The 27,767-nt window shown below is 39.1% G+C and overlaps 1 protein-coding gene across 3 annotated transcripts in view; it reads right to left on the reverse strand.

Annotated features, from left to right (window-relative positions):
- Nucleotides 1–17,569, reverse strand: part of GK (glycerol kinase) — a 38,219-nt gene extending 20,650 nt beyond the window's left edge. For all 3 annotated transcript variants that reach the window (XM_026101659.2, XM_026101658.2, XM_026101657.2), the window contains exons 1-10: nt 17,306–17,569; nt 9,532–9,605; nt 8,781–8,887; nt 8,142–8,219; nt 7,076–7,155; nt 5,994–6,131; nt 5,152–5,261; nt 4,469–4,535; nt 753–788; nt 38–105 (exon numbers count right to left, since the gene is read on the reverse strand). In XM_026101659.2, coding sequence (XP_025957444.1) covers nt 38–105; nt 753–788; nt 4,469–4,535; nt 5,152–5,261; nt 5,994–6,131; nt 7,076–7,155; nt 8,142–8,219; nt 8,781–8,887; nt 9,532–9,605; nt 17,306–17,383 — 836 coding nt within the window. In that variant the 5' untranslated portion in view covers nt 17,384–17,569. The remainder of the gene's footprint in view (nt 1–37; nt 106–752; nt 789–4,468; nt 4,536–5,151; nt 5,262–5,993; nt 6,132–7,075; nt 7,156–8,141; nt 8,220–8,780; nt 8,888–9,531; nt 9,606–17,305) is intronic.
- Between the last annotated feature and the right edge of the window lie 10,198 nt (nt 17,570–27,767).

The raw sequence follows: 27,767 nt of genomic DNA on the forward strand, positions 1-27,767 counted from the left end.
ACTGACCTATTACCTTAGAACTTTTGTAATAACTTACGTATTTTTTGCCTGTCCATCTTGAAAACACATTTGTCCAACAAGAGCGGCAGACTGGTCACCTAAGCACTGAAAAGAGAGGGATTCTTTAGTAAATGTCTGTGCATGAATCACAAGCACGAACAAGTAACATGAGCAGATATATTTAACTCTAACTGTAACCTATCAGCAGCACACATGTAATTGAAAGTGAGGAAGAAATCTATAGAGACAACATGTGCTTATTACTACTGTCCCCTGTGTAAGAACTGCAAATGAAAATGAGTCATGCTATTTATGGTGAACAATTTAAAGAACTCAAAATTAAATTTACTATCTGGATGTATATGATATTGGAAACAGCTGAGAATTTGCCCAATATTTCTGGATAATGTATATACTTAACTCATTTTATATATAAAATATGGCTTGCTTCCATTTTGTGATGTTACTAATTTACTTGGAGAACCAAAGTTTCCAACAGAACTATACATACACATTACAGTTATCAAGTATATATACACATCCATGCCTTAATTTAGTAATTGAACAGGTTCTTCATTATTAGTTTATCTGTCTTCAAAAATACATACATTTAACATGACGTAAAAAAAAAAAAGGAAACCATCAACTTAATTTGTAGCAAAATTCACCCATGTTAAAGCTTTTTTCCAAAGAAGATTCATTCATGCAGTATCAGGTTCTCATGCCAGAATTTGAGTTGAAGCAGAACTCACCCCAGAAATTGGTACACCTGTCAAAGCTCCTGATTTCTGATATCACAAAAAGAGAGAGAAATGCTGAGAATTAGCTTTTCATGATTACAATTTGTAATGAGAAACAAGCTAAACTTGTATTTAAGTGGGGAGATATGTATCTCAAATGTAGATACAAATGAAACAAGGCTCTAAGTCATGCAAGAACAGACAGCCATGTAAAAGCAGTGTCACTAACATTTGAAAAGTTGCCTTGCCTTTAAAATATGTATTCAATAGAAATGTTTGCATATTTCAAGTCAAAGATTTCAATACCAGAGCCAAAGAATTCAAAACCTACATCAAAAAGGTCTTAATAGGCAAAAAAAGACATAATGACAACAGAAAATTTACAAGCTATGCAACACCATCAGTATCATCCTAGTGTGATGACTGTCATGTATGAAAATGGCATAGACCAGTGAATGTAACCTGCTTACCTCTTCTGATATCCACAATCTTTTAAAATATCCAGAACCCCTGGAACATTCCCAAAACGTCTGTTCTTTAATCCTGTTCCTATCAACGTAGAAACTAAATCATGTTCTTTGCTCACATTATAAATGTACAAGTGAAAACACTTGTGCATTGGCTATCCTACTGAAATGCAAGAGCATAATTTATCTTGCAATCAGAACTAAAATAGTTCAGTGGCCTCCAAGTTGGGGATATTTTCCACTTTTTTTCTAAGCAGTAGACCACAAAAGATTTTCACTGAAGGTGCAGATCCTCTATATAAGCTTAACTAGATCTAGCTGCCTTTTGGTCTCCATCCCCCAGATCCCAAGTCTGCAGACTACCATACTTTCGATTCATCTTCCAATTGAAAAAAAAAAAAAAAAAAAAAAAGATTAGGACCAAGCACAAGTAGAACAGAAAAATATAAACGCATATTATCTAGTTATAGCCAAATATGGAGGCTAACTCAACCCCAGAACGAAAACAGGGGAAAAGTTTAGGTAGGGGGAAAAAGAAAAGAAAGCAAGTTGTGGTATCACTGCAGTTTATATGGTATCAATATACAGTATTTATAACTGCAAAATAAAATGTACACAGTTAACATTCTTTTCCACCATCACTTCTGAAGTGGCAGAATCATGGTACAGGTACATGGTACAAGGCAGGATCCAGAACATTATTCTTCTAGTCTGTAGATTAATCACTAAAAAGGTGACTTTTACTATAATACTTCTCTCACTTCTGATAAAAATCTCTAGGGAAAAAATGGAAGATGGCCACAAGATATCTATAAGGAGACAGTATCATAGGGAGAAACACTTCTGGTAGCAGCATTTGTTTTTCTAGGAATTTAGAGCAAATGAGGCAACCCTCTCCTCCCGTCTCCCCAAAACCCCAGATATCTCACACAGAAACAAGTGACCAGGAGAAGTCAGAAGGGGAATCTTTAGGTCAATCCTTTTAAATTAGGCTTATGAAAAGCATAGCATAGACTCACTATTTTACATTAACTGTATCTTAGTTAAGACTTAGGGTAGGTAACTAAAAGCCAGAGCTTTCTCCCTTTTACATCATTTTAAAGAGAAATGCATTGAAGGCAGATAGTGTAAAAAGGAAATAACTCCTTTAAAGTTAAAAAAAAAAAAAAGATGAAAGTAGGCTTTAATGCCTAAAGGGAAACAAAGAAGGGTCACTTCAGCAACATGGTTCAGTTCAGGTGTATATCGGACTTCAGCTTAATGCAGCTCATGCCTAAAACACTAAAAAATAGAGAGCAGGAAATTTACAGGTATACTTGATGTCACCTTACAGTTCTTAAAATAGATTTTGTTGAAACCATACTGTACAGAAAATCAGGCTTAGAATAATATGCAGTCTGTGACAAGTTTAAAATGCAAAAGTGAAAAATAGTAAAGTGACTAGAAAAAAAAAGTGATTATGATAACAGACTAAGCAAAGAGAGATGCCTCATTTTAAGACACATGTAGAATTTCTTCCAAATACTAACACATGCTTTTTCAGTTACACTCTTGCAGTAGGTATTGTAAGAAATCTATACCGCTGTCAATCTTTACCTCCTTCTGTAATTTGTTTCTCTGTGGAACTGTGACAAAGCATTTTCAGTGAAGCCATGCATGTGCATTTCCAATAAGAATACTGGTTACTTCTTTAATTCTCATTTTAATTGATAGGATTTAAGGCAATTGAGTTTATAAATGCATTTAAAAAATGCATGAATCTAAAGTTTCACTATAATAGAATGAATATTTGTAGACAGAATAGCCTACATTCCTCTTTCATAAAACCAGACAGCCAACATTTATTAGCCAGTTGCTGTATTTTTGACTTCACTATGAGAAGAAATATTCAACAGCCTGCAAATTAAAGCAAACATTATAGTAAAGATTACAATTAAGAAATGGCTTTGAGATGAACACCAATTGTAATGTCTCACATTTGGACATACTTGCCACATTTGTTGAGCTAGAAAGTGAGGTTTTACTTATTCTCACATCAGTGGAAATGCACAATATCTGAACAGAATGAATGAGATATGGGTGGTCAGCCTAATGAAAGCCTCTACTCACCAGGCTAGGACAGATTTTCTACAGTCAGCAAAAAAAGAAAACAAAAAAGATGGATGGAAAAAGGAAGAGAAATAAAAGTTCAAATTTAGAGTGAGCAGCTATTCTGTTTCAATCGCCACATAGAGTCTTTTTGCATCTGCTTCATTTGTTCAGCCTAACACAATTCTTCCTAATTTGACTCTTCACATTACTAAAAGTCAAGTATGATTCCTACTGGCATCTTCATTAACAGACTAGTAAAAATACTTCAGTTTCACACAAGTTAGAATTATATTTCACATACAAGTCTCATAATTTGTCTTAACTAGCTTGTATGTACTTTTCAAGGAAGCAAGAGGACAAAATATCAGGAAAAAGAATTTCTGCTACATAAAATCTCAATATCCAGCATATCCTATTTTGACGCCTTTACCTAATCAAAGAATATATTAGATACCACAGTATCAGAAGAGTCGATGCTGTAACAAAGTAAACTTGAGACCTCAGCTCCATGACAACAATTCACTCTTAAGTAATATTCACAGCTGCATGGAAAGCAGTGGAATTAAGAAAACATCACAATGCTCCAAAATATTTTTAATTGAATTGCTATATAAACATACACTGCAAGGGGGATTTATTTTCAAAAAGAAGGCAACCTAAGGTGTTACTTGTGATTTTACAGTTCATATAAACTAAATCTTGCCTTCAGTTATGTGGAAATGAGACATTACACATCTTGTCCAGCTTTGTTAGGTCGTGAAGACTTCCATAGCAATTTTTGTCACCTCTATTAAAATTCCAGTTGTACAAGAAGTATAAAAATTGTGCCCTTCTCACAGGAATCTCATTACTTTTAATCTACTGATTATAAACTGCATTCTGCTTGGTATTTCCAAAATCAGTAAGTACTTGACCATAAAAATATTTTTTTTATCCTTATCAAAATCTCTTCCAACTTGTTTTGCCTATTTGATGCTTAAAATAGAAAACAGCAAATTTTCACCTTCTGTAACATTACACAACAGTAGATAATGACCCAGTAATCACAAATCAAGCAATACTGGTCTAGAAAATGGCATTAATTTTTCTCTATGGAAATTCTGCTGATCTATATTGATACAGTTTTATCTTTACAAGATTAACTTCACACACGCACACAAAAAAACATACCATCAGGCCATAAATCTCGGAAGAGCTTCGTACTTTTGGAAGTATTTCCATAGGAATATCAAAGAACCTGAACACAATACAAAATGAGTTATGTATATAATTACTGCTAAATCAGAAAGCAGTTTGTATTTATTTTCTTAAATAAGTTTAAGCTAAAAGATAAAAACTACCTGCAACGGGAACCTTGATTTCTAGGGCTTAGTCTATGACTGTGAGCTTCTCCACATACAGTACATGATACTGAATTATTGAGTAAAACAGTATATATTTGAGTATTTTGAAGACACATCCAACTCTTCCATGTGGGAAGTCATTCCTCTTCCAGCAATATATTTATAATATTTTTATTAGTAAATCTAAACTTAAAACACTATAGACATATCATAGTAACTGTCTTACAAATTTCTCTGTTAAAAAAGGAATAAAGAAGCTATTAAGTGTTATCATTTCCATGAACCAGCCTTCCAACTATAGAAAAAAATCAAGGCTTTGCTCTCTTTAATTAGCCAGATAGTGGTAATTTGGATATTTGGAAACAACAACGAACCTCAATTATTAATGGTAACAGTAAATACAACAATAATTGCTGATTTAGTCTAGACAAGATTCTTACTATTATTGTTCTTTAAAAAATCACTTACAAAATCTATTAAACAACAGAATTAATGAAAAACTGAGCTTACTGGCAGAGTTCAGGATCCCACTCCAAAGAATGAATGTTGAACAGCATTGTTCTACTGGCATTGGTTACATCTGTACAGTGAACACCTCCACTCTTCCCACCTGTCAAACTCTGAATAAGCATATCAACAGTATTAGCCAAGAAAAGTTACAAGTTTACATCAAAAAAGTACAAAAAAGTACTAAGTTCATAAAGCTCTAAATTAAGTTCTAAACTCTGCTAGTTTTGCAACAACTAAAGAGACAGACCTAATATAATGGAACAAAGGCATGATAGAAGTAATAAGGACACAGCACTAGCTCCTGGATTCTTATATTGCAAAGGTGGCTAATATACCTTTCTAAAGCCCAAGATTTTCCAAAAGCATGAACAGAATTTTACTGCAACTTATAAATGGAAATTACACACAAACACCTACCAAAAAAAAAAAAAAAAAAAAACCATTTGCAATACTGGGATGATAAAAATTCATCCTGTAAAGAACTTTAATAGAATTTCTTCAATGGCTTGTACTGAAGACACTGATTAGTGGGCATCATGTGTTACAGTGCTTTTGCTAGAACTGTTTCACTCTGTTTATAAATTCTGCTAAAAATAGGTCCTATTTAGTAAGTGCACTTGTGGAACTATTGGATGAGAGAAAAAATACCTTTTCTTTAAATGAAGGAAATTATTACATTGTTCAGAAGATTACAGTTAAATATATTACAAGCAGCAGGTAAATGTTCAAAATTTATTTTTGCCTGTGTCTCCACCAGAAAATGCCTTTGCTAGGAATTTGTATGATATGGTCAATAGAAATCCATTTTTAAAAAAAGTGAGAATAAACTCAAAAATACATACCCATATAAGCCATGAATCAATAGTCCCAAACATAGCTCTCCCATCATCAACTGCTTGCCTAATCTCTTCCACGTTATCCAAAAGCCATCGAAGTTTCACTGCACTAAAATAAGTGCTAAGTGGAAGACCAGTCCTAAACTGTAAAATTAAAAATAAAAAAAAAGTAAAGACAATGTAAGTATCCTTTCCATGACTATTACAGTTATATGTGAAAATAATGAAAAAAAGCTAAGGGAAAAACCCAAGAGCAAAACTCAGACAAATTACAGAAGCCTGTTTTCTAAATAAGTACAAAGCACACAGTATGCAAGCCTGAAAATATCAAAACCAAACAACTAGTGCATTAATGGACAAAGATCAAAGCTGATTTAACCTTAGTTCAAAGACCATTTACGTGGAAACAGTTATTTGCAGAAGTCCTATCTTATCTAAGATAATTACATATGACTAGACAGCAAGCGATGATGACCAAAAAAAAAAGAGCAACACAACACAGGAAAGATGGAATTTGTATTCTACTTCCACTTAAAAGTCACATAACTTTATATGGTTTTTGACATCCATTTCCTGGCTACGCTCATAAAAAAAAATTTATGACACCATTTTGCAAGCATTTATCTTCCATATATGTATATATATGAATAAATTTACTTTTTATAAAATATTTCCCTATTTGCAAATTGATTGCAATTAATTTAAATAATACAGATATAAAATGAGAAATGAAATGATATAATTACATAAATAAATAGATTTTTAGATCAGAGTTTTTGTACTTGCTCCTAATTTTTTGGAGTGATGTTATCACTGAACGGGAACCACATAATTAAGTCTCACTGACAATTACCCTTTTAACTTCTCTAGTGAGCTATGTAGGAAGAGTGATCAACTTATTTCAAGGAAAATAAATTCGTGTATAGGACTATGCACATTTATTATTATATGACAAAGTAAGAAGGGATTGAAAGCTACAACCAAGTTACTTTGTTACATGGCATTTTCAGCACACATCTCATAAAACCATTATATACTAAAGCAGTAAGTGTTCAGCTATTAATTAGATATTCTGGAATACGTGTTACCTTAAAAAAGGATTTATTTTTTCCTGGGATTCTTTTAAGAAGACGTTCAACTGTTGACTGCGTTCTCAGGTCAAGCCACACTAAAAGCCCAAATAAAATTAATTAATCAAATCCTTTAATACATGAATAGTGACATTTATGAGCTTCTCCTACAAAACTGGAGTTCATGTCAGTAAACTCCTGTCTTTGTTTTTTCTTTTCAATAGCTGAAAGAACTGTACAATTGCCATTGTATATTTAATGCATTGCTGTAAAAAAAAAAATGGTCAGAAACTCATTCTATTTAGAAGAACAAATGATTTCAGAAATCAAAACAGGATTTTCCACATAATAGGAGATATATTTTTTTCTACTAGAGTATAAACAAATGACTAATTATACTTCTTAGTTTACAGCACATGAATGTCAAAATTAGAAGGTTAAAACAAACAGTAGGTTGATTATTTACTATTGCTATGAAAACTTTGAACTAAAGCACTATGACAGAGTTATCAGGGCACAGCTTGGCTTAAAATAAAGCAGTAAACAACATATATTTGAACATAAAACAGTCCTGTTCTCTTAATATTACACTAAACTAAATTATCTGGCACTTGCCATGGGCTAAGAGAGCAAATTACCATTTCTCTGCTGACATAATCTGAAAAAGCCACAGTAAATTAAAAATACAAATCCAAGTCAATAAGTATTCGTTAAATCTACTTAAAATGTTTTTTCCATTTAAGTTAAATCAAAAGAATCCTGAGAACTTGGTAAGCTCCTTCATTTAAAAGGAAGTGATCTGGCATAACTCAGAGCTTCATTACATGTTAAGGATGCACAAAAACTCTCAAGGCCTTGCCTTTTTGTTAAAAGCTTACAAAATGATTTATTAATCCATTAAGTAATAATTGTAACAGAATAGGCCTTAATTGCACCTGTTTGTACAAACTCACAGCTTAGGAGAGAGATCACCAAAATCAAAGTAGTTAGTAGGCCACAGTGAAACCTGCACAGAATTAGGAAAGCATTTTTCTACAACACACTCATTTTACAATATTACATATTCAGAAAGTATAGTAGTTACCAATGGCATTATAAAGAGGTTCTCCAGTCGTCTTGTCCCAAACCACTGTTGTTTCTCTCTGATTGCTGACTCCAATGGCTTCAGGACAAAATAGAAAGAAGTATCCTTTTCAGAAGTTTTGTTTTCCCCTTTTAGGGGGTGAGGGAGGGAAGGATGGGGTGGAGAGGAGGGAGGAACAGGTAAGGAGAAGAGGAAAGTAAATGGGAAATAGAATGCTTCCAACTTTTTCATGTTATAATCTAGAAATATTATTTCTAAAAACTGATGTTTCATCTTTTGCTGCTTAACCCATGTGCTTTACATCTCTCTCTCATTTTGTCACAAAATGACATGGCAACAATACTGACAGAGAAATTAGTTTTTGACAAGAGGTCCTATTTTACATGGCAGCATTTTTTCATTTATCACTAGTCTCTGATTTTGCAAGATCAGGGAAGTCTACTTTGTAGATTTTGCATTGCTAATATGCACGAACAACTTCTCTTCCAGTTGTTCCTCCCAAACAGTAAGACCTAACATTTTTTCTGAAGCCACAGTATGCTTCCACCTTTCCATGTATTGACTTAAAAAGTAGAGAATCTGACTTGCTCAGCCATGAGTATGTTACAGCACTCAGTTACCCTTAAGTACTAGGAATACCTTTGATGTTAGCGATGTCTATGTTCAGTTGTTGCAGTTTCTCACAGGTCCTTTCTACACATTCATGGACTGATTTTAAGATTTCCTTTGGGTCTTGTTCCACCCATCTTCAACAAACAGTAAATACCAGTTAATAATTAAAAAAAAAAATCCACACAGAAGTTACATTTACAGCAAATAAGGAAGGTTTCCAAGTCTGAACAAGAACCAGCTGAACATTTGACACAATCATAATTACAAAGCATGTTTTACACATCTAGAAAAAGTTTAATGAATTCCAAAGTCTTTTTAAACACTAAGCTGTATTTTCACAGCAAAAATATGTGCAGAAAATAGAGATTTTTGTTTTGTTTTGTTTCCATATAGAGGGCTTCAGAGGTAAATGCTAGGTCAATTGAGTACAAAAAAAATTTAAAAATATCAGAGAGCAAACTAAGCAACTTTCATAGACAAAGCTAAAGAATACTGTTAAACTGTAAAAATGACCACTGTACCACTTTAAACAAGACTGGCAGAGGACAGGTTAATGATTGGTCAGAGACTTAAAACTAAGTAATTTTAGTTTGTCTGACTTAGAGCACCTGCTGGATATCAATATACTTCATGTCATTCTTCCTATCACACAATCTTTTATAGCAATATCATGTTGTTAATAATTATTCTGCAACTTCAGTTTTAATCTTTCATACATGAAATTAAGAAAGTTCTACTGAAATGTACAAAACAAATAAAAGAAGCAGAAAATTCATACCCTTCTTTAGGGAATTTCTGCTGAATCTCAACTTGATGGTGACTCAAGAGCTCTGCTGTCTTTGCGTTAAAAACCTGTAAATAGATCACACTACTGAAATTACTATGAACACAAAAGTTTAAACAGCAATAAAGTAACATTATTTCTACTCAAAAAATACACTGAGGTGATAATTGATAGTTGTTTTTCTTGTCCATCATCAACAAAAAAGCCAAACACATCTAATCTTGGTTTAGATATATGCATTTTGGTCTTTAAGTGAGCAAAGAATACTTTGGTAAGCTTTGTTGTCAATTATAACCACTATTTTTTCTTGATGGATTGGAAAAGAACCACATTTTTTCTTGTGGAGGTTATAGAAATTAGTCTGAAGAAATATTTTAGAACATATCTCTGTGTTAGTAATGTACCAACTGCTGGTTACAATACCATTTCTCTAGTTCCTGCTCTGACATTGATGCCACAGGTATGCTGTTTCCTGGTTATCTCACTTTTAGGACAAGTGATTTTAAGAGACAGACAATCACATCTGATTTGGAAACCACAGAAGGAACCAAACTGCAAAGAAAGAACAGCCACCTAGACAGAACCCAGTTTCTTCTGAATCTACAAATACCGAGCTCATGAAAAATCTGACAAGAAAAAACCTCACTGCAACAACTCAATACATTTAAAAAAGAGAGAGAAAGAGAGAAGAACCTGCATAAAATGGATTAGATGTGGATATATTACAATAGAAAAAGCAAAGAAGAGAATCTTGAAGACTACTACTAACGGCCAAACTTAGGGAAGCACAACTTAGAGGCTCTATCTTGCAATAGAAGCCCAGCCAGAAGAAACAAAGATTTCATCAGTGGCCTGCTGTAGAAAGTAATCTATTGTGGCCAAGCTACGAGTTCCCTTAAGATGTCATCAAATATATTATCCAACTTAATCACAAAATCTAACAGCAGACTCTGGCCAACCGTAGAACATGCCAGTAGGACACCATCCTAATTTTTTATGGCAAGCAAACAGAGGAGGGACAGATTTATGAACTACTCTCATTCTCAGGGTACGAAATTCAGGTGTTCCCATCCATTATCTGGGATATGACTGCAGCACAAACAGTACTGTCTTTTCTGGACTTCCTTGGCAATGCTATCTTTCCAGTCCACAAGATGTAGGAATTTCTCTCAAAGCTTTAAAACCATAAATTCTTGATTTCATACAGACAGTCAAGTTTACTTTGGAACTTTCAGAACAATTGTGACAAAGCAGATAATGAAGTTGTGATTCTTTAATTTCTTTGAAGCCTTAAAGTGCATCTTTAAAGTGAAACTTTAAGTTTTATGAATATTTTGGCTATATATCAAAGTCACAGAACCATACAATAATTCAGGCTGGAACGGACCTCGAGAGATCTCTAATGCAACCTCTTCCTCAAAGCAGGGTCAGCTATGAGATCAGACCAGGTTGCTCAGGACTTTATCCAGATGGATCCTGAAAACTTCCAATGATGGAGACAGCACAGCCTCTCTGGAAAATACTAAATGCGAATCCACCTGCCCTACACACAGACACACGAAAAAGACTTCTTAAAAAGGCACAGGTTCTCCTTCCTTGTCTGTTCTCAGTTGGAAAGATTACACAGAAAAACACCACTATATTCTTTTCATCGTATCTACTTATCTGTGTTTCAGCTACTGGTTGAGCCTCGACATGAAACTCTACTTAAAAAAAAGGCTAAGGTCTGTCAGTACTACATGCTTAGAAAGAACTAGTATAATGGGATAAGGGGCTTAAAATGTTACTGTATATATAATTAGTAACAGAGATTTAATTCTTGCATGTACAGAGCAAGCAGAAAAATCCTGAAATTCTCTCAATGTCAAAAGCCTAGTAAAGTTTACTAAGGTTTTACAATAAAGATAGAAAGACAGAAGACTTTTTCTTTAAACCTAAAAGTACTTGGCCTATTAGCAATGTTAAGACTCATTCAACATTCCTTGATATAGAAAGCAGTGCATGAGGATTAATACTGCTAGCAGGAAATTAGGTGAATTCATGGAACCTGCAGTGTGTGACCCGCAGATAATAAAGGCTGAAGCTCTAGCACAGCAAGGCTTTTTGCCTCCTCCTGAGCAAGCCGTTCTAACAGGGATAAATTCTCAACAGAAAAAATAACAATACAAATGCATAGATTTTTCATGCCCATAGAGAATAACTAGGTGAACATGACATCACAAACCAACCACAAGCTTTTAACATCCTCAATAAAAGCAGCAGACACTCCCAGTACCTCAGGGCAAGGGATTGAGAAGTTTCACTAAGAACAATACCATGTTCTATATCGATATTACAATTTCAGTACACAGAAGGAAGCCACATGTAATTGAGACATTACATTGAAACCTAAAGGAAGACTGTAAAAGGAGTAGGGAATAAACAGAACAAATTAGGACCCCTCCAAGAGGGTGTTACCAAACAGAGATAAAAAAAATCCATCTTTGTTTCTCTTTGACAGTGGTGAAAGAGCAAGAGAATAGGTGACAATAAGTATGAGCAATTCAGATAAGGTCAACACATTCTTTCCGAAACAGGTTTGAACTGTATGTCTGTCACTGCTTTTCTTCTTTTCATATTCATTACGAAATGGTTCCAGATTATGATTCTGATCTCTCACTTCTTGTAGGAAAAAAACCCCATCAGTCAGTTTTGCCCTGATTATATAAGCAGTTGTCACACAAGGATTGCCTATGCCATTTGAACATGTAGAGCTATTTTGCAACAGAAATAATTTGAGAAAGACTGTTAAAACAACTACAGATGTACTGCTACTTAGTTATATTGTATGTAAGTGAATAGACAAGCAAAAGGGCCACTCATTTAATTCAAGCTTTTTGCAGGGACTCTGATGTAATACATGACATCATATGAAAGGATGCAAACAGCTGAATGGTGATACACTGAATCTTTATCATCTTAGTGGAAAATAATTCAGATCAATCAGCTGTAACAATTTGCAGAGAAGGTGGCTTACAGAGAAACATGAGAATCATGGAAGAGATGCAAGAGAAGAAGTAGTAGTGAAAAAACAGAAAAAACATCATATAGGTTTTAGAAGTAACTTTTGATGATTTTCAAGCTTTGTCATTCAGGATAGTCATGTAACTCTGCCTGCAGAAAAAGTATTTCTGCTAGCCTATGCTATCTCTTGATGAGTTTCTGTTAAGCTAAAACAGTTAAAGTTCTGCAGGAAAACAAGGTTAGAGATGGAGTTTAGAAATTGCACTGAAACCAATCCAATTAGGGAAAGGTTGACAAGCGAATGATAATTCAACCTTTAGCTTTTAACTAGGATTAGCAGGCAGTCAGAATTCATGAATGAGCACAGTTTAATAAATCCTCTACCATAAATTATGTTGCTTGGAAGGCTCCCATCGAACAGATCCCCCCAAAAAGGAGGTGCTTATGATTATGGGAAGAAAAAGCAAAACTGCAATGTCTTTTATGCAATAAATGTTAAAAGCTAACAGGCAGGGAAAAGTTACAGCACCTACAATATTTGTTAACCCTTCTTGTTAGCTATACAATGAATTTTTTTTTCTAAAAGGTGGAATTACTTCAGTAGATGAGCTGAATGGATTCCCATCTGAAGTGTAAACACAAAGGATACTAAGATTTTTCTTAACTAAAAGCATTTTTCTGTTTACTGAAAAGAATGGTTACAGTGTGGTATAATTTCATTTGAAGTGTTTCTTCTGAAAATAAAGTAAAAGCAGAAAGAAATACTCCACTGCATTGGAAAAAAAATCCTCTGTGGCAGACTGACAAATCTAGAATGTGAACTATTGTATATGTACTTCACCACTGGCACAGACAGGTCAATTTGAGATCTTCCAAGTTAAAATGCCAAAAAAGCTTTACCTTTCAACTTTACCAGCAAATACCTTTCAAGAGACCAGGCAGTGGTTCAGCTGGCCATTAGCTCCTGACCACAGTATTTTTAGCAAGAGAAGAGGAAGTTACAATGGATTTTTATGATATGATTCTTGAATAATATAAAATAGAACATGAGAGACACACTGCAAGTATTTGGCAAAAAAATTAAACATCTAGACCAGAATTCAGTTATCTAGGAGCACTTTTTTAGCCTACTCAATTTTTGTTCTAGCTTGATATATTAAGAAAATGAACCTTTAGCAACTGCACCAGTGCTCAAAGCACAGTGCTCCCTCCAGTAACTCTGAACATGTTATCCAGCTTTATCACAACTTAATGGAAGAGTTGAGATCTCAAAAATAATAACGATTTCTTTTTCAAAAGCAAGTAGTGTAGTAAAGAAGAGATCCAAATTAATGCCCCTGAGGGAAGATGACAGCATAGGCTAAAAGCCTGTGTGTTGTGTGCGAAAGAAACAGACAAAGGATAAATAAGGAGTGAAAGTAACAGAAATACAGTCTTATAAGTTCTGGTGCTTTCAAAACTACTTGTCACCTATGCTCATACAGTCTCACTCACATAAGCTGGAGAATTTCACAAAACTTAATTTATGTCCAGATACAGAATCACAGAATAATTTATGCTGGAAGGAATCTCTGGAGGTCATCCAATCCACTGCTCAAATAGGGCTACATTCTAAGTTAGACCAGGTTTCTCAGAGCCTTTTCCAGGCAAGTATGTGCAAAGATGGAAATTTCACAGGCTCTCAGGGTCCCTGTTCCAGCCTTTGACCTCCTCATGGTAAAAACATTGTTCCTTATATCTATTTGGAATTTCCCTTGCTGTGACCTGTGTTCATAGCCTTTTTTTTTTTTTTTTTCTGTGCACCTCTGAGAAGAGCCTGGCTCTGTCCTCTCCATAAACCACTGTTTGGATGAAGACACCAATTACATCCCCACCCCCATCCTTCCCCAGGCTGAACAAACCCAGGTCTCCTAGCCTCTCCTCACATGCCATGAGCTGCAGCCTGCTGATTGTGTCAGCAACCCTCCTAGACTGACTCCAGTTTTTCAGTTCCTCTCTTGCTCTGGGGGGACCAAAACAGGACACAGTACTCTAGATGCTGCTTCATAAGTGCCACACAGATGGGAATAGTTACTTCCTGTGATCTGCAAGCTACAGTCTTGCTAATGTGGTTAATCTTCACCAGCGCAAGGACACACTGCTGACTCATATTCAACTTGCTGTCTACCAGGATTCCAGGTCCTTTTCCACAAAGCCGCTTTCTAGCCAGCTAGTCCCCTCTCTGTACTGTTGCAGTGGGCTCTTCTGTCCCAAGTGCTAGACTTTGTTGAAATTCACGAAGCTTCTGCCAGGCCATTCCTCCAACTGGAATTCCAGTCAACTGTTCCCCGCAAGTTGTTGTCATCTGCAAACTTGATGAGAGTGCATCAGGCTGTTGATGAAGATATTCAGCCCTCACTGAATAAATCCTGAGCAACACCACTTCTAAACTGGCTACCATTTAGACTTTGGCACTACCCTAGGGCCCCAATGGACCAGACAATTTCTCACCCACACATCTTTAATCCTAATCAAAATCATATGCCCCCTCTGTCTTAAAATCTAGCTAGGGGTTGCGTAGTATTACTGATGATATAATACATTAATAATAATGATAATACATACATGATAATAGACATACAAAGTAAACAATAATTCGATTTTTGGCACAGACACAAAGATGAAAATGATTGGAAACAATAAAGAAAAAATGTACAATGGGAAAGGCATGCAAAACAACTAACACAGTAAAAGATCAAGAGGTAATAAGAGACCCAAAGAAACAACCCACACCAGAAGAACACCACGTTACATTTCAGCATAAAATATTCCACAGGAAAGTCTCTTTTCTAACTGTAGCAATCTCACTCCACCACAGACTTTTCCAGGTGTATATATTAGTCACTATCTGAATGACTGACATGACTGGTAAATAGATCACCGCATACTTTGCCTGCTTCTCTCCCCATGTTCTGATTTTAATTCAGTGATGAAATATCTTATTGCTCAAATTCACGTAGCTTTATTATCACAACAGTTTGATCACACTGCCAGGTTTAAGAGAATGCCATATTTTGAAATGAACTGGGAGAAACTGAAATGAATACAAAAAGAACTGAGAATAGTGGTAGATACTATACCCTTTTAAAAAAATAAGGAAAAAAAAACCCATGGTCTCTTACTCGTTTGTGTGAGTCTCTGAAACTTCCAACAGAGTAAATATATCTCACATAAAGAGAGGATAAACCCATGTATATATGAACTATTGATGAATGCATCTACTGTAAGAAATTCCTTGTTAGAAGAACTTATAAAAAGAATTTGAGTGTAAATTTAAAGCTTGCAGTGTCTCTTTAAGTTGTACGAGTGTTATCCTTTTAGTATGAGAGAAAAGGTAACTCAGGTGTACATATGAAGCAGATACAATTTATCTTCAGGTGTTTCAGGGAACTTTTCAATTTTTTTTTTTCCAAAAAGGGCTTGTAACTGGCATTCAAGATAGCTGGCTGGTGTCATTTGTCAGTTTGGGGTTTCTCTCCACCCCCAGATCTCTGCTTTGTCATTTGACAATCCCATGAAGGTCGTGATATTGAGTAATAATGGTGACACAGGTCAGGAAGATATTCTAGTCCTCTGCCTCATGAAAGAAAATTCCACGTGGGAGAAGCACTGAAAAAATAGCAAGAGCAAGTCCAGACATTCTTCTTTTCAGAAAAATATTATGCATATTTGGCAACATTTTCTATTTAGCTATTTTCTCAATTTCATTTTCACCTTGTCTGTGTAATTAAGTAACAGCAGAAATTGTCACCAGGATCTAAGTCAAACTCCCATGACTTACTGACTGGGAATTAGGACAATCTGTGTGGAGATTTGCAAGCAGGAAGCTTATATAGTAAGTTTCATATATAACAATAATATTAGCTACTATCTATTGCATGATATGGAAATAAATAGACCATTAAACTAAAGGTCTATTAATCATCTCATTTTCAAACAAACTATCTCCCTCCAGTGTTTAAACAGGCCCATCTCTCATAAGATGTACAAGTTCAGCCAACTGAAAAACTGCAGTTCACGAGATGCATAACTCTTGACATTAAGGTTTTGGCCTTAGGAACTGCACGAGTCACTCCCATAGGCCGAAGTCGGCTTTAGAGGGCAACACGGCAGAGGCACTGCATTGTTTTAACACTAGCTAATCACGATCACTTAAAAGGCAATTCATGAGGAAGTATTTCTCCAGTGCTTGAGCGCCTTGCCCACTCGATTTAATTCAAGGCAAGATACTCCACAGATTTAAGACACAGGCAGCTCGAGGCAGCGGGATTTCGCAGCCCCTGGGGCGCGATGCAGCAGGAGCGGCAGGCAGAAACCTCTGCCGCCGGCTCGCGGCGGCGCCGGGCGGGCAGCGGGGAGGCGAAGGCGCGGCTGAGCGCCGGGGGGCACCACCGACCGGCGGCTCCGCCACCCCGCCCCGTGTCCCCCGGCGCCCCTTCCCCCCTCCTCGCGGGGCGGCAGCCGCAGGCCAGCGTGGGGGCAGAGGGGAGCCGGCCCAGGGCAGGAGACGGGGGCGAAGGCGGCAGCGGCACAGCCCGGTGCCGCCCGCTGCCCCTGCCCTTCCCCAAGGGCACAGCAGAGGCCGGCGGACCCCGCGCGCTCCGCAAGGATGCGGCAGGGAGGGCGAAGGAGCGGAAGCGGCGGCTGCCTCAGGCCGCGGAGCCGCCGCCGCCTCCGCACACGGCCGCGGCGCCGGGGGCCGCCCCAGCGCCCGTGATCTGCTCACCAGGAAGCGAGTGGAGCTGGTGCCCTGATCGATGGAGGCCACCAGCGGCCCCAGCACCATCCGGTCCGACGCGGCCATGGGCCTCGCTGGGCGGGCGGGTCGGGCGGTGGGCTCGCTCGCTCGCGCCGTCCCCTCGGCGAGCCGCGCGGGTAACGGCCACGGGGCGCGGAGGGCAATGGGCCGTTACCCGCGCTCGCGCTGCCTTGACGGCTCGGCTGCCGCCGGCGCGTGGCTCGCGCAGGGAAGCCGGGCAGGGGGCGGGGGCAGGGCGGGGGGCGCTGCCCAGTGCTCGGCCAGGCCGCAGCCAATCAGCGCTCGGGGCGCGGCGGGGGCGGAGAGGTGCGGGGGCGGGGCTGAGAGGAACAGGAAGCGGGCCAACGGCGGGAGGAGGAGGAGGGGGCGATGCGGAGGGAGAGCGGCGGTTGGGGGGCGAGCGGGGGCGGGAGGGGCGGTGTCACGTGACGGCCCGCGCACCGCCCCTCCCGCCCCCGCCGGCGTCGGTTGAGGGGTGTCGGCGGCGGGGAGAGCCGTTGGCGTGGGGGAAGGTGCGAGTAAGCCGAGGTGCTCCCTGAGGAGAAGTGCGGCCCCGCGGCGAGGGTCTTCAGCCGGCCGTGGGGGCGGTTTGCTGGCCGGGGCACCGCCGTGTGCCACAGAGCTGGGGTCATTTCAGCGCCGCGGTGGCATTGTCCGGAGCGACCCTGTTTCCCTAAGGATGGGGAAGAGCCCCAAGAAACGCCGTGTGGGCTTGGCTGGCCTCCCCTGAGGCGGCCGGCCGCCCCGCTGCACCGGGTGAGATGCAGCTCTGGAGGATGAACGCCCTGGAGGTGCCAAGCCAGGACAGCGCGCTTTTCTGGGCAGGAGAAAAATGTCTGCTCGCAGTGAATATTGCCAAGGAGACATTCAAGACTTCTGAGTCAGCCTGCTCACAGCTGTGACGTCGGCTGAAAAATGTTAGCAGGCACAAAAGGATTTGTTTAATTTTTCAGAGGTTTACTCTGCGTCAAGCAGAAATACTTATTAACTTTAAAAAAAAAAAGATCTGGATTCTCTTTAAGTTACTACATGTTGGTAGCTAGTGCTTCGAGAAAAACTGCTAGTGTTGCAAGACCCATGAAAGAATTGCAAAAGCTAATAATGCTGACTAAAGCAGATGATAGGTTAACTAGTGAAATGTTGCAGTAAAGCAACCTCCCCAGTCTCCAATGGATAGACTTTTCTTTGTTCTAACTCCCTATTAGTGGTAGCTATCGAAACTCATGGTATTTTGTGGACACTACTGTCTGATAAGGAAAATCCGACTGCTGCTGCTTAGTGATATTTTATGTGACATTTGATTCAACTCTTCTGATAGACCTTTTTTTCTTTGCTAATACTTCCGCGAGTATCTGGGAGCCTTGATATGGATGCTAGCAACACCATCTACTAATGCATAATAGATCGCAAGTGACTTAGTTGCAGCCTGTAATTAACTACATGGGAGCTCAAATTTGATAGTAGAACACCTCTGAGCCTAGCAGACAAAGAAATAAAAAGACACAAAATCTGAAACTAGGCATACAATTTAGAAATAAGATCCATAGTTTTAAGAGTGATGGTACCTGAGTACTGGGATTGCTTACAAAATGTTAAGAAAGATTCTTTATTACTCTAAAATTTTATAATAAAGACTTTTTCCCTAAAACTTAAGCTTTAGTTCAAAGATTAATTTGCTCAGGGACCTCCTGTAACCCATAGAGAATGACCCAAAGCAGATCATACTAGAAGATCGTAGGGACCCTTTGTGGCTTTGTAAGAGAACCCTCCATCTCTGCCTGCTAAAATTGTCACAAAGTATGCTGTAGGTAACTTGTACTTTTCAACAGTTTCTCTAAAGCCACGGGAAATAACCACAGTTGATTTTAAAAGATTATGTAGGGCCAGGGCATCTCCATATAGACGAGGAATTAACAATTAGGAATTAATCTCATAGGACCTTAGTTAAGTCTATGGTCGTTAATATAAGTCCTAGAAAAAGTGTGTTTTCTGTTACTTTGTTTTTGTTAAAACCTGCCATGCAGTGTTTTGAACTTATTTTAACTCTGGATAGATGCAGCTCTACCTTGAGCAGAGGCTGAGGTCCCTAGGGATCCAGAAAGGGAGGTAGCAATACCATGACCAATATTTATGCATGAAATACTACCACACCTATGTAAAACTTCTAAAGATTATGGAGTTACAGAAGCTTTCTATTAGGTGCAAATCTATCATTTGCTTGGGTTTCTTTTCAGCAGTGTCTGCATGTTTTCACAGATCTGGAAAGGGAAAAATGGCAATGATACCTACCTATGCCATTTCCTTAATGTGAAGCAGTCACTTGAGCAGGTAAAATAGAAAGGAAGAATTTCAGCAGAAATTGTATAGCAGCTTATCAGACAACAGCGTACTCTTTATTCTTTGACATTTCTTATTCCATGTTTGAAGGGAACACTCCTTTCCTGTGGTATTTGATTTTTCATACATGAAAGTTACTATTTGCAGAGTTGTTAGTACAGATAGTGGGCACTGTTTCAAGGAAGTTGTTTGCAGGGGAAGGAAGGGTGGAGTTAAGGCCATACCTTTATCTTAAGATGGTGTGAGGCAGTACACTGCTGAGATAGTTTTAAATGAGTTAGCTTGATAATGGAAGCAGGGTACCTGAAGGAGCACAAATACCTTTGTGGACTAATTTACTCTGCTTCTTGTTCAGATCTAGTTGAGGCGAGTCTATAAAACACAAGTCTACACAAAGAATCTACACATCTTAAATAATTAGCTATTTTGTTCCCTTGCAGAAGAACATGTAAGTTGAAGAAAATAATCAAGCTAAGTAATTTCTAGCAAGTGCTGGTTAGGACTGTTGTATTTATGACACAGAGAGAGATTTTGGAGGTTAAATATATTTACAATAAAAACTTTGAGCTGGCAGAAATAGTGTAGACTCTCATTGACTTTAGAGAATCTAATTACAACCAAGTTGAATTTGGTTCCCCAAAATATTACATTCATGAAGATTACACTTATTTTGAGCTCCCCATGGCATGTGAATTACTGGAAAATATACTCTTGTTCCACAGGCAGCTTTTTGAGCTCTTGATCTACAGAATGAATTTGAATGAGAGTTTTCCCCATCTCTGAATACAGTCTCACTATTTTTTTTAATATATATTTTTAGGTAGCCAAGATGTTCAATATATGTTTTTTTCTTTTTTTTTTTTTTTTTCATCTCAGCAAAATGGACAGATGCTGGCAATTAAATTCTGCTGTTTCTGGCTGATTCTTTTTTACTGACCTGAAGTAAAGGTCAAAATGTGACTGTGTCAGGCTACTATAAGCATGTGATACAGCGTGATTTAAAGAGTAGATGCCAGGCATCCACATGTCTTTCCATTCTGCCTCTTAGTGGCAGAGAGAAGTCAGCAGTCTGAATCCTGCTATTCTTTACTGATATCTGTCCTGTATGAAGATGTGAAGGGAAATATTTCGAATTAGCCTAGAGCAGGTGTGCATATAAAGTGTTAAAGTGTGCCAGAATAGTGAGTCATGCTGTCACATATCCCCTTTTACCTACTGGGAACATGAATGGTGTATGTGAGAGTTCATTTATTCACACTTGCACATGTGAATAAATGCTGTCTCTCTTACCAGCTTAGAGACTAAACACAAATAGATCATGACCTGGACAGCCAATGCCCTTACCTTCACATAAGTTGTCTGTAGCCCCTATACGCAGGGAACCTTTTTGTAGGTCTAGCAGAAGTAGATTAGAATGAACAACTCCATGTTCTCTATCTTAGGTTTATTTTGGAAGGCGTCCACATGCAGTACTCTGTCAGCATTTGGCAAGAACAATTTTACTGTGAAGCTATAGCTGCAGTGATGCAATATATGCCTTGCAGGATGTGTTACTTCTGACCTGTTGTTAAACAATAGTTTTCCCTGAATGTCAGTTTATATTTAGGATCACTCTTGCACTGTTCAAACCCTGAGCAATCACTGCTGCATTGTTATTGGCTTTCTGGCAGGCAAAAGTAAAACTTAGATTAAATAAATTCACATTAAAAAAACCCTAATACTGAAACACTCTGAAAAGTAGTTTTTAAGTCAATCAATGTTTATATTCAAATTAAAAGGGGGAAAATGACAGAAAAACAAGAATTTTTATAGCTAAATATCAGTATTCTTGGAACCTAAAATGAATAATTCAGAGAAATATAAATATTTATTAGTGGTATAGTAGATACTCTGTGTGTCAAAATTCTTAACTCTGAGATGTTTAGTCTTCCAGCTTCCATACAAAAATTATGGCAACTTACTGTAAAATTTACTCCTGAAAGAAAAAGTACACTGCATAAAAGAGAGCATTAAATTTTAGATAGTTTTCTATTGGTTTCCTAGAGACTGTGTTTTGCTGTGCTTTCTCTTTTACGATTTTTGTCAAAAGAATAATCTAGTTCATGTTCCATAAACAGATGATATGAAGACCAGTTCTCATAGGTTCATTCTATTCTTTACTTTCTCTTTAAATTCAGCTTAGTAGAGGCAAGGCAACTAGAGTTCATGCAGTCCAACTTTTCACATGTGTGATTTTTGCACTGGACCACTGGATGTTTCCAGAAATAAGTTTAAGTGAAATTGCTGTGTATAATGGTAAGATTAGAAAAAAGGTAAATTGTTCTAAATGCTGATATTTGACACTTTTCTCTCTGAACCCTGGCTCAGAATTGAAAATTCCGTGATATTCACCCTAGACTCTGGTTTTCATGCTTGGATATCAAAAATGCCAAGACAGCTGTAGTGAAAAGATTATGAACAAGAAGCAACCGTGGAGTTGTATGAATATCTTGAAGCTATTACTACACTGTGTTTAAACAGATTCTATTAATTCTGCACTAACCTGAGCTCTTAAATCATGCAAAAGAACTGAAACAAAACAGAAGAAAATGTTTCATGTGAAAGCCATCATATGTCTAGAGAGGATCCAGAAGAGAATTAGAATTCAGAATGATAGTGTTGGTTAAAATATAGCACCAAATATATGTTCATTTTGAAGAAATATGTTCTATATTGAAGGAAATATATCCCACAATTTGGTTCTCTTTCAGTTCAGTTATTGCCTGCAGAACTTGCAGTGGAACATCCTCAGAAAGGCTATTGAGAATTTAGTACTGATTATTATGTGAGTATCTAGCTATTTATTCTGGGTAATTAGATAGCCCAAGGATCCACGTATTTCTTTATCAATGAACTTCAAAAGCTTTTGAGGTATTATCTCTACAAAACTTCTTGAAGTAAGGTAATGCTTCTAGCATTTTTTACAGATATGGAGAAAGGCTCAGAGCAGCTAAATTACTGACTAGTGGTCACGTAGCAAGTCTTCAGCAGAGCAGGAGTAAAGGTCAGCTCTTCCTCAAGTCCAAAAGCACTGCATTCCTTAGCCACTGTGCTTCTTAGGAATTAGTAACTGCATTCCTGTTGACCTCAGAGGGAGCAAGACTGAATTATCTAAGGCATGATTCCACACAATAGGTTGGTCTAACAGCACATAGGTCCTGTGCTTTTACCACCACCATCCCCAATCCTGACTGTGCACAGTTTCTACTTATTGTGCAATGAGTCTGGTATTTGCTGGATTCCTTCTTGAGTTGTCTGAACTCACTAATACAGCAGAAAACAAACCCAGGCAAAATAAAAGTGGAATGTTTTCTGCCAAGAAGCTGAATTGACTCACTTACTGTAATGAGTGCCAGAGCTGGTGCAAGAGCAGTGTTTTCCACAGCTAGGAGCATGGGAAGGGTTAAGAATAAGTAGGAGGTGTTGTGGAGGAGACTAAGGACAGGATGAAATATTCATCAGCAGCAGGCTCTTAGATTGCCTCAGCTGCTCATGGACCTTCATCCTCCATATCATTCAATCAAATGTTAGCTATCTGACAGGAAATTCTGGAGATATTAATAAATGTACTGTTGTCAACAAGGACCGAACTACATAACCTGTATGTTGGTATTTTTGATTTTACATATCTTTATATTGGGTATCACAAAAACAGTGTATCTCTGTATCATAGAGCTGATGGGAGACCTCAGCTATGCAGAGGTTTTCTGGAGGTTCTTTACACTCCGGTTGCATCCTAAGACAAAATTAAGTTAGTTACCAGTAGCTAGTGTTCTTTGGGGTATGAGGAGAGGCTGAGAGAATTGTGTTCAGCTCTTAAGAAAAGAAGGCTTAGGGGACATCTTATTGGGGTCTACAACTACCTAATGGGAGAGTATAGAGGAGAGGGATCCAGTCTCTTCACAGAGATGCAGATCATCAACAGACACAAGTCAGAACACATGAAACTGATTAGAAGTAAGGAAAGACTAGAAATAAGGAACATTTTTTTTGCAATGAGAATGGTCAAACTGTGGAACAGGTGTCCCAGAGAGGTTGTGGAATCACCATCCTTCCAGATACTCAAAACTTGACTGGACATGGCCTGACCAACCCGGCCTAACTGGACCTGCTTTGAACAGGAGGTGGGACCAGATGGCCTCAGGAGGTCCCTTACAACCTACATGATTCTGTGATTCTATGATACTTTGTTGAACTTCATAAAGTTCCTCTCTGCCTATCTCTCCAGCCTGTAAAGGTCTCTCTGAATGTCAGCACTGCCCTCTGGGATATCAGTCAGTCCTTCCAGTTTTGTATCATCTGCAAACTTGCTGAGGGTGCACTCTGTCCCTTCATCCAGGTCATTGATGAATAGGTGAACGGGATCAGACCCAGTATTGATGGCTGGAGTACACCACTAGTTACTGGCCTCCATCTAGACTCTGTGCCGCTGATCACAACCCTCTGAGCTCTGCCATTCAGCACATTCTCAGTCCACCTCACTGTCTGCTCATTTAGCCCATGCTTCAGCTTGTCTATGAGAATGTTATGGGAGACAGTGTCAAAAGCCTTACTGAAGTCTGGTAGACAACATCCACTGCCCTCCCCTTATCTACCAAGCCAGTCATTTTATCGTAGAAGGCTATGAGGTTGGTGAAGCATGATTTCCTCTTTGTGAATCCATGCTGGCTATTCCTGATCACCTTCTTATCCTTCATGTGCCTGGAAATTGTATCCAAGATTAGCTGCTCCGTAATCTTTCCAGGGATCGAGGTGAGGTGAACTGGCCTGTAGTTCCCTGGGTCCTCATTCTTGCTTTTTTTGAAGATTGGAGTGACATTAGCTCTCTTCCAGTCCCCAGGCACCTCTCCTGATTGCCATGACCTTTCAAAGATGATTGAGAGTGGCCTAGCAATGATGTCCTCCAGCTCCCTCAGCACTTGTGGATGCATCCCATCAGGGCCCATGGACTTGTGGCTGTCAAGTTTGCTTGAGTGATCTCTAACCTGATCCTCCTCGACCAAGGGAAAGTCTTCCTGTCTCCAGACTTTCTCCCTGGTCTCCAGGGCCTGGGATTCCTGAAGGTCTTACCAGTAAAGAGTGAGCCGAAGAAGGTAATGAGTACCTTAGCCTTTTCTGTATCCTTTGTCACCAGGGCCCCTGCCCCATTCAGCAGCATGTCCACATTTCTGCTAGTCTTCCTTTTGCTACTGATGTACTTATAGAAGTCCTTCTCGCTGTCCCTGACATCCTTCACATTAAACTCCAAATGGTCTTTGACTTTACCAGTCCTCTCCCTTCATGCTCAGCAAAAGTCCCTATATTCCTCCCAGGTTACCTGTCCCTGCTTCCACCTCTTGTACACTTCTGCCTCTTGTATACTTGTTTTTTATGTTTGAGTTTTGCCAGGAGCTCCTTGTTCATCCATGTAGGTTTCCTGCCACCTTTGCTTGTCTTCCTGCTAATTGGGATGGACCGTTCTTGAGCTTGGAGGAGGTGATCCTTGAATATCAACTAGCTTCCGTGGACCCCTCTTCCTTCTAGGACCCTATCCCATGGGATTCTTCCAGGAAGGTCCCTGAAAAGGCCAGAGTCTGCTTTCCTGAAATCCAGGGTTGTGATCCTGCTTTTTGTTTGTATATGCTCTGTTCCCTCCTCTCAGGCTCCTGAACTCCACAAATCTCATGGTCACTGCAGCCAAGGCTGCCTCTATCTTCACATCTCCAGCCATCCTTTCCTTGTAAGAGATCCAGCAGCTCGCCTCTCCTCGTTGGCGTCTCTATCACCTGTATCAGGAAGTTGTCACCGATGGAACCTCCTGGAACCAGGAACCTCCTGGATTGCTTGTGCCCTGCTATATTGTCCATCCAGCAGATACTGGGGTGGTTAAAGTACCCTAAGAAGACCAGGGCCTGTGAACGTGAAGCTGCTTCTAGCTGTCTGTAGAAGGCCTCATAGACTTTTTCCTGATCAGGTGGCCTACAGCAAAAAACCACAACAATGTGACCCCTATTAGTCTGCCCTTTAATCCTTACCATGAGTTCTCAGTCAGCCCATTGTCCACCCCTAGGCAGAGCTCTATGCAGTCCTGCTGCTCTCTCACATAAAGGGCGACTCCCCTTCCTCGCCGTCCTGGCCTGTCCTTCCTAAAAATCCAGTATCCCTGACCACTCCAGTCATGTGAGCTATCCCATGTCTCCATGATCCCAACAAGATCATAACTCTGCAACTGCACACAGATCTAGAGATATAGAGGTTCCTCCTGTTTTTCCCCATGCTGCATGCAATAGTGCACAGGCCCTTCAGAGAGGCACCTAAGCATGCTGATTTCCCAGAAGGGGTGTGAGAATTTTCCCCATAATGCTGTCTTGTAGGCATTTCCTTGCTTACATGCAAACGCTTGAGGTGCCCCCACTTAAGCCCTGTTTTGTTGATTGTGCTCTTTTGTTGACGTTACCTCAAGAATTTTTCTTCTCAACCCTGTCCATTGCTCCCTGCTATAGCTGCTGGTAACTCTTCCCCTCCCCTGTCATTCCTAGTTTAAAGCCCTCCTTACTAGGTTGGCCAGCATGTTGGCAAAGATGCTTTTGCCCCACTTACTGGATCGCATCTCTCCAAGTAGACATCCATCTTTGAACAGAGTCCCATGGTCACAGAAACCAAAACCCTGTTGCTGACACCAGCTGCACAAACAATTGTTGACAGAGCATCTAAAAGGTTTGGAATACAAAATGGCGGAGCCGCCTGGACATCCAGGCAGTGACGCAGTTCTTTCATTATAGAGGCATTAGAGGGCTAAGAAAGAAAACAGTTTAAGCTAAACTGCTGGTAAATTTGACTACAGTCTTAGGCAGAAACATGGTATGTGTGTGAGGGGACCCCCCATCTGAAAAACAGACACGCTAGAAAGATCTTCCATAAGTGCCTAAACGTTGCCTGCTTTGCAAGTGGAACTGATGATAACTAAGATGATTACGTCCATAGATAGCTCATTAAGAGCTCAGAAGTAATGTAAATACCAACCTCATATTTCACAGGGGTAAGGAATTTCTAACCAGAAGGGGACAGTGGTGCATACCTTTGCTTCCATCTTTAACAGCTGAGTAATGGGTAGAAATTGCTACTACATTAACTGTAGTTAAACTGATAGATAACCTCAGTTCTTCAGCCTAAGCAGGTAATTCAAAATAAAGAAAGACCTAGGTGCAAAGCTTGGTTTGGTAATTAAACCTAGACTTAAGAGGAGCTGCCAGATTAAAATTTTTCCCCAGTACTCCTGGCTTTATGGTTCTAATCTCTCTATGTATTTTTTGAGTTTTCTAAGTGTTTCCCTAAATGAAAGCACAGGATGGGTTTTTACACAAAAACTGTGTAGTCCCAGTAAGGACTTGATATTTATGGTCCACTCCTTTTGCAGAAGAAGATTGCCAACTAGGTAACAAAAGTCTACCAGATCCTGATTTATGGATAAGGACACTCTGGAGAGATTGGATGATGCATATTGTCCTATCAACCTTGTTCATTGTTACTAACTCCTCCAGCAGTACCGTAACATTTAAGACTACCCTCCACAAGAGAGCCTGAAAAACCTTGAATTTATGTTGTGAACTATCTGGAAGACTAGGGTGAGAGATCATTTCTGATTAATACTGGAGATAAATGAGTCATTTTCCTGGAAAAGCAATGTTTAGAAATGCAGGGAGAGGCTGGGCTTCACAGAATCCAGGACCGATCAGCACCGCTATCAGGACTGAAGAGTGTCCAAGTACCCTTTGTGAGAAGCGTCCCTACTCTCAGGAGTTTGGGATCTAAAAAGGGAAACCCCTGGAAAAGGGGAACTTCTGGTAGTCTTAGCTCTGGTGTCAGAAATAGCCTTGGCACTGAGCCTTTTCTTTCTGGGGCAAGCAGTGACAATGTTTTTTTCTGAAAGGGTGGACTGAGAGATATAAAGTTTCAAGTGTGATTGTAAAGGACTCCTGGAGAGCAGATCCTGCAGAATAGTCTAAGGACACACAGTGCAAGTTCAGGAAAAGTTTTGCAACCTTTGTGCAGCAGTACCAGCTGATATGACAGA

This window comes from Dromaius novaehollandiae, chromosome 1, assembly GCF_036370855.1.
Source record: "Dromaius novaehollandiae isolate bDroNov1 chromosome 1, bDroNov1.hap1, whole genome shotgun sequence".
Classification (NCBI taxonomy): Eukaryota; Metazoa; Chordata; class Aves; order Casuariiformes; family Dromaiidae; genus Dromaius; species Dromaius novaehollandiae.